This window comes from Petaurus breviceps, unplaced genomic scaffold, assembly GCF_028583685.1.
Source record: "Petaurus breviceps papuanus isolate PSGF00001 unplaced genomic scaffold, PetGlider_PUasm1.0 100, whole genome shotgun sequence".
Lineage (NCBI taxonomy): Eukaryota > Metazoa > Chordata > Mammalia > Diprotodontia > Petauridae > Petaurus > Petaurus breviceps.
The window spans coordinates 4,079,756-4,094,022 of NW_027185573.1; the positions used below are offsets into that span (position 1 = coordinate 4,079,756).

General features: G+C 36.9%; 1 protein-coding gene across 1 annotated transcript in view; it reads right to left on the minus strand.

The window, feature by feature from the left end:
- Window positions 1-3,804: 3,804 nt before the first annotated feature.
- LOC138162573 (solute carrier family 15 member 4-like) overlaps window positions 3,805-14,267 on the minus strand; it is a 39,991-nt gene continuing 29,528 nt past the window's right edge. Inside the window, exons 7-8 of the mRNA XM_069090259.1 lie at window positions 11,794-11,952; window positions 3,805-4,068 (exon numbers count right to left, since the gene is read on the minus strand). Coding sequence (XP_068946360.1) covers window positions 3,920-4,068; window positions 11,794-11,952 — 308 coding nt within the window. The 3' untranslated portion in view covers window positions 3,805-3,919. The remainder of the gene's footprint in view (window positions 4,069-11,793; window positions 11,953-14,267) is intronic.

Here is a 14,267-nt window from a genome sequence, read left to right on the forward strand (position 1 = left end):
TCTCAGGAGGTCTCCAACTCTCCACTCATTTGCAGGGCAGGTGCACCTTTCCTGACTCACATGGACAATTATGCCTTCTGTGCTCAGTATACTACCTAAACAGGGGAAAAACATGCAAACAAACAAAAATTAACAAAGATGTGCCACAAAGACAGAATCATGGAAACTCAAAATTGGGCTCTGAAGTCCTAAGACAATTACTCAGCATACTGAGGGACCTGCAGGGAAATGTCTTTCTTTCCAAAATCTTATCAATATAACTTTATAACATCTATTAGAATTTATCTGAAAAATATCTCATAAGTCATCTAGCCTAACTCCCTCATTTTACCTATGAGGAAGCTGAGGCTTAGAGAAAGAAAATAACTTAGCCAACATCAAACCGAAAACAAGTGGAAAAGCCAAGATTTAGTGGCCTAACTGCTGGACTTGGGACCAGGAGGATTTTAAGCCTGACTTTCACACTTATTAGCCCTGTGAACATCAGTAAATCACATAACTTCTCTAAATAAAGCCTGTTTCCTCATAAGTAAAATGAGATCCTAATAAATGTAGTACTTGCCTCATGGGACTGTAATGAGGCTCATATAAAAATATATGTGAAGTGCTTTGAAAATCTTAAAGAGATACATGTCCATTATTATTATTGCTATTATTATATAATATTACTACTATTATACAATAATCTCCATCAACAGGGGGAAGAACTTTTTCCTTCATTCAAGTGTGAAGATTCTGGTTAAACTTTAGGCATAAAGGTCTGTGAATTCTGGTAGATAGATGTGGATGTAGTGATCATGGTGCTTGGACTGAATTTGAGTCCTGTGCTAGACACAAAGATTCAGCACCATGATTAGCTCCCAGTGGATTACATCTTTCCTTCAGTTCCCAGAACAGCTCAGTCACCCTGGTCTTTCCATAGCGAAATCCTACCCATGTCCCTGAATATCTATCCATATACCGAGACAAGAAATTAAGACCAGAGTACATTTCAGTTCATTTTTAAGGAACCGGCAGTTCCTCATTCCTGATAGTAAATGGAGGAGGTATTTGACTATCAAATAATAAAGGCAATAATCTGATCCAGAAGATAGTGGCATAAAACACAAAGAAAAAAATACTGAAGCTTAAGTCAAAGATTTGCATTTGAATTTAGGTTCTGCAGATTACCTGTATGACTTTGGACAAGTCATTAAACTTCTTAGTACCATAGACTTAAAGCTGAAAGGGATATCAGAGATTTAACTAGTTGAATCCTTTAATATATGAGGAAATTATGGTCCAAGGAGGCTAACTGATTTATCCAAGGTCACAGAGGTCATATCAGAAAGGTGAAACCAATCCTACATAGAAGGATTGAAACAGCAACATGAAGTAACAAAATAGGAGGCTTTCTTCAAGAAGCAACTGTGTCTTCACAGGTGCTCTTTCACAGCAAAAACACATCTGTCTTGGTCAGGTGGAAAAGAAAAGTCAATAAATGTCCTTACTGATTCTGAGTCACTGGAGAACAAGATTGCTTGTGGGATGAAGACCTTGGAAAGGGAACAGGAGGAACCTGATGATGCAATGGTTAGAGCACTAGGCCTGGAGTCAGAAAGACCTGATCTTGACTGTAGGCTCAGAAATTTACAGACATTTAACCAGTTTGCCTCAGTTTCCTCAATTATAAAATGAGGCTATCTTTTTACTTGTCTGCCTCAGTCTTCCCATCTGTAAAATGAGCTAACAATAGTACCTACCTTACAGGGCTGCTGTGAAGATCAAATGTGATATTTCCAAATCATTTAGCAAAGTGCCTGGCACCTAGTAGCTTACTAACTGCTTATTCCTTTGCCTGGTAAAGGATAAGTTTAAGGTCTCAAGACAGGAGAATTGAGCACTGAAGAAGACAGATGTCCATAAGAGAAATACTTCTGTACAGGAGTAAGCCCCCCCACACCCACACCCCTCAGCCATAAATAGCAACCCTGTTTAAGACTATTTATGGCTGCTTTGGTTGGGATCAATTATATGCATGGATTTGTGCCCTGGGGTAGATATTCCTCAATCACTTTCAGTTGCCCAGCACAAAGAACCTCATTTGTAGAGAGACAAGCTCTGGGAAGGAGCAGGAAATGAGGGGAAAGGTGAGTGTGAACATAGGTGACTCCTGCCATGTGCAGCCTTCTGTACATATATGTCTTCTATTAATTTAATTAGCACCCCTATTAGGAAGGGGAAAGGAGAGAATTACCATGATTTACTATCTTCTTATAATTTAAAGAAACCAATTAATATCACCACCACTAACCCCAAATTCCTCACTTGGTTACTCTCTCTTCCTCTTCAATCAAATATTTCAACTGCCAGAAAAAGGAAACAGAATGAGGAAAAACACAAAGCTTAGCAAATATGCATTGTGTGTTTTAAAAGTTGGATCTGACCTTTCTCTGGAAGACAATAAAAAAGTTTGGGGGAGGTATGACATCAGCAGAGCTAGGGATTTGTAAAATAAATTTTTCTGCTGGCTGAGGGACAGATTAAAATGAAGGAAAGACTAACCAGAAGATGGGAGGACAATGTGGATAGTGGGAGTGGGGAGGAAATGAGTTATCAGAAAAAAATTAGTGTTCCACATATGGACTTAGGCATAGGTTACTGGGGATGGAAGGGAGGGGAGGGGGAAGAACCAGGAGAGGGAACAAAATCCCTATATACTTAATTTTAAGGTTTGCAAAGTTGGAAAATTATCATATCTCACATCTGATTAAGATTTTACTGGTAAACTAGGGCTGGGTGGGAGTGGGGAGTATTTGGTTACTTTCATGTGTACAAAGTCAAGATATGCGTTAATACATTCCCAACTATGGATATCCACACCCCTATCCCACACACAATTCTATTGGTTCTGCTGCCCTATGCTGGGGAAGGCAAGTCTGGTATGTTGTAAAACAGCTATTTCCTTTTAAGAATGAATTTACTCCTGACTCCTTCCTATATAAATGTACATTGAACTGACACTGGCCATCTGTAGAACACGTTTCTAGATGTCACTCTTGTAATAATATACGAAACAATTGTACTGAATTTGAATTGTTTTAATTTCTGAAACTTCATTTTCTATAATGACAGAAGTAATATAGGGCAACACTTTCAAACCTGTGTAAGATTCAGAGGACTGATTTATTTACCTAAACTGAAATTCTCACTAAGTGGTTGAAAGTCATGAATTACTAGGACAGAAAACGATAAAATTTAGGGCCTCAAAGTCAAAAATATAACATTTTAGCAAGCCAAAGAGGCCTTATTAATTCCAATAATTTGAAAGAACCATATAAGATTTGGAATTTACTCCCCAAAGAATAAATTTTTTTTTCATATGTTGAAATTAACAATACAAGGGTCATGTAAAATTACTCTATGACTAGATAATGTGCATGCTAGGACTATTTGGACAACCACAATCTATCTAAAAAGTATCCCTGCTAGGACAATTAAACTGAGAATATAACCTGAAGTTATCAATAATTTTATACTTCCTGATAAGGGAAAGATTCAGATTCAGATAAAAAGGTACTACACAAGGAACTGTGGAATTTAAATAATTCTTAAACTAAAATAATATTTTCAGTAGACTAATGCTAGTTCCAAATGGGGGTGGGGATGGGTCAGACAAAGTAAGACTTTTCAAAGTATTTACACTTTAAACTTGCTGAATGATGTATAAATTTACTGAAGAAACCTGCAAGGGGCTCCAAATGTAAGGATAAGAATGAAAGCATTTCCCAGCACACCAGAAAAGAAACTACAAACAGACACAGGTAGAATAAATTGTTGTGCATTTAATGGCGTCTCTTGTCCAATCCATAGTTTGGCAGTATACTAAAAATCCACAAGGTCAGAATAGTTTCACTGTGTACACACAGGTCAGGAAACATCAGGACTTGCCATTGATGAGCATTCCATTGGCCCGAGATCGCTGCCGGTCATATTTCACAGAGACAATCAGGAAAAGCAGGAGGGTCACTCCTTGGATAGCAGCCAGCAGGAAAAAGTAGTAGTCCAGGTAGCAGCCATTAATGTTACCTAGAGAGAGGGCAAAGTGGGTTGGCTGAGTGCCGCAGGGCTTCACACAAGAGGTAACAGGTCCTGTTCCCAGAGTAGGAGACACCTGAGATCCCTGAAGGCAAGGGCCATTGTTGCCTCTCTGAACCCCCAGTACTGAGTGCTTTGTACCCTCACTCATTCAGCACTGACCTAGAGTAAACATTTTTTTTTCTTTTTGGAGGGGCAATTGGGGTTAAGTGACTTAAGTCACATGACTAGTAAGTGTTAAGTTTCTGAGGCCGCATTTGAACTTAGGCCTTCCTGACTCCAGGGCCAGTGCTCTATTCACTGCACCACCTAGCCACCCCCTAGAGTAAGCTCTTAATAAATGCTGGTGAACTGACTAGTTCATAAAAGAGGCATGTCAGTTAGCTCAGAAATGTCACAAATAAAAAAGCAGTTAACATGAACAGAACTAATAGGTGTTTGATAAAGTTTACTTACAGTTCACTACGTAAAGTAAACAAACTCATAAGTTAAATACTTTAAAAACATTTAATTACAGCACCCAATTAACCAAAGATTAGTTTTGGTGATCAGATTGATTTTATTAATAAAATGCACTATCAACAAATAGGTAAAAATAAAGTTTATGAAGGATGATAAGCCTTCATATGGACATTTATGAATTTATGAATGGCCCTCCCATTAAAATCCTGCCCCAGTGCTTCACAGTGTTGTGGAAGTGACCCTAGAATTGTAAAGGGTATGCCCCTAAAACAAAAGCTCAGTCCTAGGAAATGCTTTAAGAATGGTGGCTACAATAAACTAAGATATATTCCTATCAGGTTGGCTCCAGGATGATGATCCTTCAGCCTTAACAATTCTGAAAGACAGTCTATGAATCAGAGTGGCTGTAATTTATATTGATGGAGGGCATATCCACACCAATAAAATCAAACATCCTTTAAGAACTGAAGCATAGTTATGATTTGTCAATAAACTGAAACAAGTAACCAGTAAGTTTTTAAATAATGAACATAAACCTTAGCTATTTTTAAATAGGTATTTTAAAATTAAAAGTTAAATGTTTTTTGTCACTGAATACTTAATGAAGTAGAGCTTAAACAAAATCTTAAATTAATAAAATTTAGGCAAATATAATACTAACAATTTTAATTGTTCCAAATTTTTTTCAAATGTTAATGACAGCAGTTAGACAAAAGAAAAAAATTAAAGGCATGGACTTAGCTAAAGGGGGGGGAGGGTTGCAGTGGTTAGGTGGCGCAGTAAATAGAGCATAGATATTCACTATCTGGAGTCAGGAGGACCTGAGTTCAAATTCGACCTGAGATACTTAACACTTACTTAGCCGGGTGACCCTCGGCAAGTCACTTAACCCCAATTGTCCTGCCTTCCGCCCTCCAAAAAAAAAAAAGCAAGAAAAAGAGAGAGAGACAAAACCACTCCCACTTGCTGCTAATATGATGGCATCCTTAGTAAACCATAAAAAATCAGCAAAGGAATCAAGACAATAGCTTCTGGAAGTATAGAGATAAAAAATAAATCCACAAAAATAATTTTTTTATATAGCAACAGGAACAGCAAAATCTCTTCAAAACAGCTAAAAAATGTATAAAATAGCTGGGTCTAACAGAGGTATACTGAAGAGTAATAAAGATACAGTTGCAAAATATTCTTCAAACAAATAAGGAGCAACTCAAATAACTGGAGAGATTTTTGGTCCTCATGGCTGGGTCATGTCAATATATAATAAATTAAACCTAAATTATTTCAGATTTAGTGTTATAACAAATAACCAACGGGATGCTTTACAGATGTAGATAAATAACAGTATAGTTCATCTGGAGAGTAAAAAAGTCTGAAACCACAAAAGAAATAATAATCTTAAAGAAAAACAAAAGAATAGAGGGGGAATAGCCTTTCTGGTACAAAGAAGTATTGAATCATCAATATTATTTGGTACTGGTTAAAAAAAAGAAAAGCAAATTAGTACAATAGACTAGGGACAAAAATTAGAAGAAAAATAAATAGTAAGAAGAGAAGGTAGAAAACTTCACCAAAAGTGATAGAATCCCAGGAGAACAGAGCAAACAGAACTCCATGGAGACCACAGGACATACTAGAAAAAGTCAAAAGATTGGGGAGAAAAATTGGAAACAATGTAAGGTATCTGAAAAACAGGAATGATAAAAATGGGCTGATATCACAAATGAATATGAAAGCAAACATAGTGAATAAAACATCACAAAAAGACTATACAACAACATATCCATAATGATTATTATACACTATGCCTAGGTTGGATTTATACCAGGGATACATAATTGATTCAATATTAGGAAAATTGTAAACCTAACAGATAACATTGTATCAAGAGATAAAAAAAAACTTTTGATAAGACATACCATCAATTTCTATTGAAAATATTCAAAAGCACAGGAGTAAATGGGAGTATTCCTTAATATGATAAAGAGAATCTCTCTAATAAACCAAGAGCTAACACTATCTGTAATAGAGAAACACTAGAGATCTTTAAATCTGGCATAAAACAAAGATGTCCACTGTTACATCTAATTTTTGACATGTTTCTAGAAAAGCTAGCTAAGCTAGCTATAACAATAAGACAAAGAGATTGAGGGAATAATCAGAAAAGACACAAAATTATTGCTTTTTATAGATTAAATTTATAGAGAACCGTAAAGATTCAACTAGAAATTTGGCACAATAATTTCAGTAAATAAATTCATAACAAAAGAGACTGTGGCAGGTAGCTTCCATAGCTATGACTAGGAGGAGAATTCTTAACCAAAGCCTACAAGTGTCCAAAAAGAATAAAATACATAATTTTGATTACATGAAATTGAAAAGGTTTTGTATAAACAAAACCAATGCAACTAGAATAATAAGCTGTTTATTCAGAAAAAAAATCTTTGCATCAAAAATCTCTGATATAGGTTTGCCGAATATTCAAAATACATGGTCAACTAACAAAAGCATTTAAAACCTAGGGTTATTCTCCAGTGGATAGATTCCCCAAACATTAAGAAAAAAGTGCAAATCAACTGACACCCAGCAAGTTAGCAAAGATAGCAAAAGATGGAAATAGTATTGGAGAAGGTGAAGAAAGACAAGCATACTAATATACTGTTGGGAAAGCTATGAAATGGCTCCCAATTCTGGAAGGTAATTTGAAATTACGCTAAGAAATGCTCTTAACCATTTCTAAATGATCTGAAACAAAAACAACCAAATCCCTATTGGCATATACTCCATGGAAGTCAAAGATTAAAAAAAAAGTCTCATATACTCCAAGGTATTTATAGCAGCATTTTTTGAAGTAGAACAAAGGGAAACAAAACTGAAGCTGTCAACTAGGAAATGGGCAAATACAAAAACAAGAGTCAATGAGCCAAAGCAAAAAACAAATACAATGGGAAGAATTTGTAACAGAATTTCCCAGAGACGAGTACATCAGCTTTACGGACTTCAAGGAGCAATGGAGGACAATGCATTACATTTATAGGCACACCTATTTTTCTAAATCATATACAATGAAACTGTGCCCCAAAATTTAACAAAATGTCTTGACATTTAGATCTCCCTTACATACTGAGCTGTGTGACTTTGGTGTGAATTTATGTTCTTTCTAAACTTGTTGATAGATACACATGTTGGAGTGGGGAAGAGGGGAGAAAGAACGGGGAAGAAAATGTTCCATAGGGTTTCAAACGAAGGGAGAAGGAAGAAAATGCTTCTTTCATAAGTTGACTTCTTTTTTCCCAAAACACTTCAATACAAATGATAGGAGAAAAAACGTACCTATCCTCAGTAAACGAAAGCCACAAATGAAAAATCTATACCATGAAGATGCACTAATCTGTCGTGTCTCATCTTATGAGAGTGTGTCTACTTAAACAAAGGCCTAGCCCTATTGTTCTGCCTGCTTACTACTACTGGAAGACAGTGTGACACAGTGGAAAGGCTGCTGAAACAGGAGTCAGAAGACCCATGTTAAAACCCTTGTTTCACCAATTGGAAAATGATCTCTAAAGCTCCCATAGTGGTAAATCTAGGCTCATATTACATGATTCTGCTGAGGAATCAGGTAGGGAAAAGGACCTGAGAGTTCTGCCATCTAAATCAATTCACTCCCAGAATTTTTCCTAGTACATCTGTTTTGTTAACTAGACAAATAGAAGCATACTACAGTGGTAAAGTACTGGGTGGTTTGGAGCATTCCTCTAAGATAGTGCCTCCATTTAAACATCGATCTAAGGAGGGTGCCCAATACAAAGATCTTAGTTGCCACCTGGCTACTGAACTTTGGGACATCTCTGACTTCTCCACCATGGCCAAGGAAAGTCATCACTAGGAAAGCCTCATCATCCACTCCTCCCTACCTTCTGTCCCTGGGACGAGAGAGCAGAACCAAGAACTCCAAACCTCCATTAAGGAAGGGGCTCAACAAAGACCACTCTCCATTTCCCCTGAGGCTGGCTTCTCTATCATGACCCTGCCCTTTTCCCCACTTTCGCTCCCTTGCTTTTCATCTTCTTTTTGTGCCTTCCCCTATTAGATTATAAACTCCTGGATGGCAGAGATTGTCTTTCTTTTTTTTATTTGTATCCCCAATCCTTAGCATAATGCCTGGCACATAGTAGGCATTTAATAAAAATGTTCATTGGTTATTTTATGAGAGGATAAAGACATCTATGAGAGCGGCTAGGTGGTGCAGCGAACAGAGCACCAGTCCTGAAGTCAGGAGGACTTGAGTTTAAATCCAGCCTCAGATACTTAACACTTACTAGTCATATGACCTTGGGCAAGTCACAACCCCAACTGCCCTTCCATCCTCCCTCCAAAAAGCACACACACAAAAAAGACATCTATGACCAAAGACACTAAAAGCAGATAAATGATGTACTATTTATGTCAGAAAATATCTTTGGCTTAACTTGAGTCCAGGAGAGCCTAGCATAAGATAACCTCCAGTGCTTACTTCTTTATATAAACCAAAAGTAGAGTTCAATGCATTATATTCAATATCTGGGTATTTTTATTTCTTGGCTAACAATTTGTTTTTAAGAAAAGGTACAGAGAAAATATTTGGTTGCTTCTAGTTTTTGAGTCTTAATAAATCATTCAATGAACAGGTATTTAGTAAGTGCCTATTATACGTCAGACACTGAGGAAACAAGAACAAAGCATGTACTCAGAATTTCTACTCATCAGAAGGAGCTTACATTCAAATGGGGAAGAAAACAAGTACATATAAAGAAATATACAACATAAAGCGAATAAGTATAAATAGATACAGAGTGGTTAAATACAAGTTAGGGAGAGCACTAGTAACTGAGATCATGAAAGACTTCACACAAAGATGGTGCCTGAATTTCATCCTAAAGAAAAAAAAGAATTCTATGAGGTAAGGAAGGAGAACATGTCAAGCATGTGAGGCAGGGAACATAAAGAGAGAGAGAGAAAGGAGGAGTATTATGGTAATGAAAAACAGAGAGATGGTCTATTTGGCTGGACTGCAAATCATGGGAGGGCAAGTGATGCCCAACAAGGCTGGATGAGTTGGGGCCAGGACGTATAGGGCTTTAAAAGCTAAACACAAGTGCTTATTCTAGAAACAAGAAGACGCCACTAGAGTTAACCAAGTAAGAGTGTGTAGGATAGACTGGAGTAGGGAGAGACTTGAGGCAAGAAGGCCAATTTGGGAACTGGCCCAATAATCTAGGCAAGAGGCAATGATCTCAACTAAGATGGAAAGAAGGGTCTGATCTGAGAGATGTTGTAAAGGTAGAAAGAGCAAGATCTGGCAACTAACTGGATATGTGAGGTGAGGGAGAATGAGGAAGTGAGTAGAATGGCAAGGTTATGAACCTAAGACACTGGAAGGATTACAGTGCCTTCAAAGGAAATGGGCAAGTTTGTAAGAATAAAGGGGTTGTTGAGGAAAAAGATGAGTTTAGTTTTGGACATGTTGTGTTTAAGCTATCTCCATACATCTCCCAACCCTGAATTAGCTGGTTATTAAGTAAACATAAACCAACAGTGACATGAGAACCCTCCTAGCTACCACCACAGACACATACACATGAGGGTATACTATATATCTATTATCTTTATATAATTCACCACTTATAAAATGTTTTTAAAACAAGAATTTAGAAGACACACAACCAGGCAGTGTCTAGTATCATTAAGACTCCCTTAAATCCAACAGACAATATTAAGAAAAGTTTATGGAAGAAGTACCAACTGCAGGTACTAGGAAGTTGGTTATACACAGAGGTAAATGATAAAATGTGGGCATCAAAATAAAAGACACTAACATATGGAGCTGACTAAAGACCTTGGAGAAATTATAAATGGGAGCTTTTTCACAACTTGGGTGATAACTGAAGTCAGATTAAATTTAGCAATAAATATGAAATTCTATACTTGGTATTCAACTAATCAACTCCATAAGGGACAGTCATGATTAGAGAGCAGGTTTGTCTGAAATGGATCTGGTCCTTTAAGTGAGGCAAGACAGCGGTAAGAAACAATAGAAAAGAATCACCAAGAAAAACAACATGATCTTAGACTGCATGAAGGGAATCAATCAATCACTAAATATTTATTAAGCGCCTCCAGGTACCAGGTACCCGTACTGAGCATTGGAAACAGTGCAATTTGGAATGTGGCCATAATAGTCCTGCTATCCTCTGTTCTGGGCAGACCACATCTGGAGTATTGTGTTCAGTGCTACATTTGAAAATGTCTTCAGGAGGACAATGAAGATGGTAGCCATGCCAAATGAGGACTGGCTGAAAGGACTGGAGAGAGACTTAAGGAGAGGACATATTTGTCTTTAAGCATTTAAAGGGCTGTTAAAAGCATTTAAAACCCACGGAAGAAGGGTTAGACTTGTTCTGGTTGGCTCCAAAAGGCAAACATTGGAACAATGAATGAAAATCACAAAGAAGCAAATTTAGGCTTGATGTAAGCAAAAAATTCCTAACAATTAGAGTTATCTCAAAGTAGAATGGACTGGAAGGAATAGGTTCTCACCCATTTGAAAATTTCAAGCAAAGGCTATGTGGCCATTTTGGGGACAAAATGTACCAAAGGTTCTTATTCAGGTACAAGATGCACTAGAGAGCGATTGCGTATCCTCTCTAACTCTAAAGTTCTGTGATTCTGTCTAATAAGGGTCAGAGGTCACTATAAAAATGCAAGTTTAGGAGGTGTTTTGATGGCAGGCCACCATGGAAGCTTGGCCTTAATTCTACAGTTTCAGAATCACCAAAATTCAAATGTATTATGAGATTAAGGTACCAGTTATCAAGATTCCATTCCATTTTTAAGCTGCCAAGGTTGCCATTTCTGACAGATAAAATGGCCTAGCCATTCTTGGCTTGCAGGTAATTAATAAAATATACCTACTTTGCAGTATTAAGTATTAAGAATATAGTATGACCAACCAACTTTCTTACTATTACAGGAAAATAGTTTTAAGTCAGGAAAACACATAGTACTAAATTCTAGGATTTAATTAAATCTATATTTATATGCTTTTAGTCTGTATCTACCACCACCAACCTCCTGGGGAAATGAGCATCTGTGTATGAAGAAATCAAGGTTCCATGATAATTTCTGCAAGGCAAGTCACATTATAAGAAATATTGCCTGTTCATTAAGGACTGGCAACAGATTACCCAGAGACTCGACCCAACAAAGCATCCTTACCAAAGTCTGTGTGATTACTCATCCATCCAATGCCTTTCACCGATACCAATGCCAACAATCCTGAGCCAAAAAATGACCCAACTCCAGAGAAGAAAAAGAATAATCCCATTATGGCACTCTGCATAGATTTTGGAGCAGCTGAATATGCAAATTCCAGCCCTATTAAAAAAAAAAAAACAGAGAAAGCATGGAATATAGGCAATTAAATGTTAACCTAACAGAACTGACATCTATAAAAACCCATTATCACTATCAAACCTATTGCATTATACTTAAGGGCTCTAAACGGACCATTAATTACTTTTCAAGACAAGTCACAAAATTTCAGAAAGGGAAGGAATGAATCTTAAAGGTCATCAAGTATGACCCAAATCAGAAAAAGAACTGCTCTTACAACATGCCTGGCAAGTGGTCTAATAGTCAGACCTCTTAACAAAGAGGAATGCATTACCTCTCAATGCTGCCACCTACTTCTGTGGACAGAGCCTAAAGTCACCTCCTTACAATGTTTATTCGTTGCTGTTCATTTTATCCTTTAGAGCAAAGCAGAACTAGTCTAATCCTTCTTCCAAATGACAGACCTTCAAATACTTAATAGAAAAAAATGTCATAAGCCTTCCCTAAGGCTTCTCTCTTCTAGAATAAACATTGTCCAGTTACTTCAAGCGATCCTAACATGGAATGAAGCTGAGCCATATTCTTTCTTGACTCAGCTTTATTTAGTTCCTAAACTGTTTTCTGTGTTGGGAGTGAATAGGCCACCTGTCATTCTGGATGCCTTCCTCTGGATGCTATCGAGTTTATTGGTGGTTTTTCTAACCTGTGGCACTCAGAAATGAACACAATGTTGCAGACATGGTATGAACAGGGCAGAATAAAGGGGGCTACCCCTCTTTATCGTTGTGTTTCTTCCCAGACAGCCCAAGACTCCAGTCTTTCTTGACAACCATATCATCCAACTGACTCATACTAATCTTAGCATACACTAAAACCTCCAGGCCTTTTGCAGACAAATGGTTGCCTACCCACATCTCTCCTATCTTGTACTTGCAAAGTTATTTTTTTAATTTGTTGTTGACTCAAGTGGAAGACTTTAAATTTATGCCTCTTAGATTTCATCTTCGCAGATTCAGTCCTGGTCCCTCAGTTGGCAAGATCCCTCTGTCACTAGGACTCTGCTTTGTATCAACTGCAAATTTAATAAACATTAACAATAATCTATGCCTCAATGTAAATCAGTGACAAATCCTTGGTCATCACCATTTCCAATCAAATGCCAAATGCTCAGCTTTTCTAGACCCACTGGGTTAAGATGCAAAAAGTGACCCTTTCATAGAATCTCCTTCCTTTTTGATGATACAAGCTCATGATGATAAGCTGATGATCATGTGATAACAGTCATCATATATGTCTCAGGAAATGGATGTTTATAACACTTTTCACTAGTACATTATTTCTGAACGTGTATAAGAAAAAAGGATAAAGTTTCTTTTTTGATGCAGCTTCTTATAATCCCTATACTACTTACTTCCTTTCTTGGAGATAAATAGGTCACCAATCATTCCACACAGATAGGGAGGGAGTATTATAGACTGCAGAACTACTTATTACTTTTTTTGTCACTCAGTACATCCATTAGATCAGAAACAAAAATCTACATAAGAACTAGGTTAGAATTAATCACAGTATCTTCTAATACTTTCAAAAGTAAAATATCAAAAACATATATGAGATTATTTAGAAAAATGAATATAGTGAATGCTATTAAATCTGATTGAGGAAGGTCCTATTGCCTTTCTCTGGTATTCTGTCTCTGGGAGGGTGAAGAACAAAGTATTCTGCAATGAAGCCATCAATATAGATGTTATCTAAGAGTACTCTCACTACCTTCTTACTAGTGCCAGGATTTGTTTTTAGAGAGCTGAATCTTACAAACTGGTAGAAAAGTTTCGAAGTCCAATTTCTTGACCTTTCTTACACCATAGGTAAATCAGGACTATAATCTACAGAAAAGAAAAATCAAGTCATTACCATCATAATCATTTAAAAAACTTCAATGGTAGTTGCTTGATTTGTTATACTAATTAATATTCCATCATCTTCAGTAATGGAAATCAGTAGCTTTTTCAAACATAATCTCTCCATCTCTTCTAAAAGGGAAAAATACCACTCCTAAGACTTACTTGTAGAGCAGTTACAAATTGGCATTAATACAGTTTTGGTAAAGTGCGGTGATTAAATTTAGAAAAGTTTTATTATATATTTATAAGGGAATCCAGTCACAGGCATATATGGTTGTTTAATGTAAAGTGTACAATCTATCAAAAATTTAAATGCTCACAAAAGGATACCCATTTGAAAGAGGCATATTTTCTACCTAGATAAAATATCCCCCCCCCCAACATAACCTCATATTTACTTTAAAAGTAAAGAAGAGGGGTGGCTAGGTGGCACAGTGAATAGAGCATCAGCCC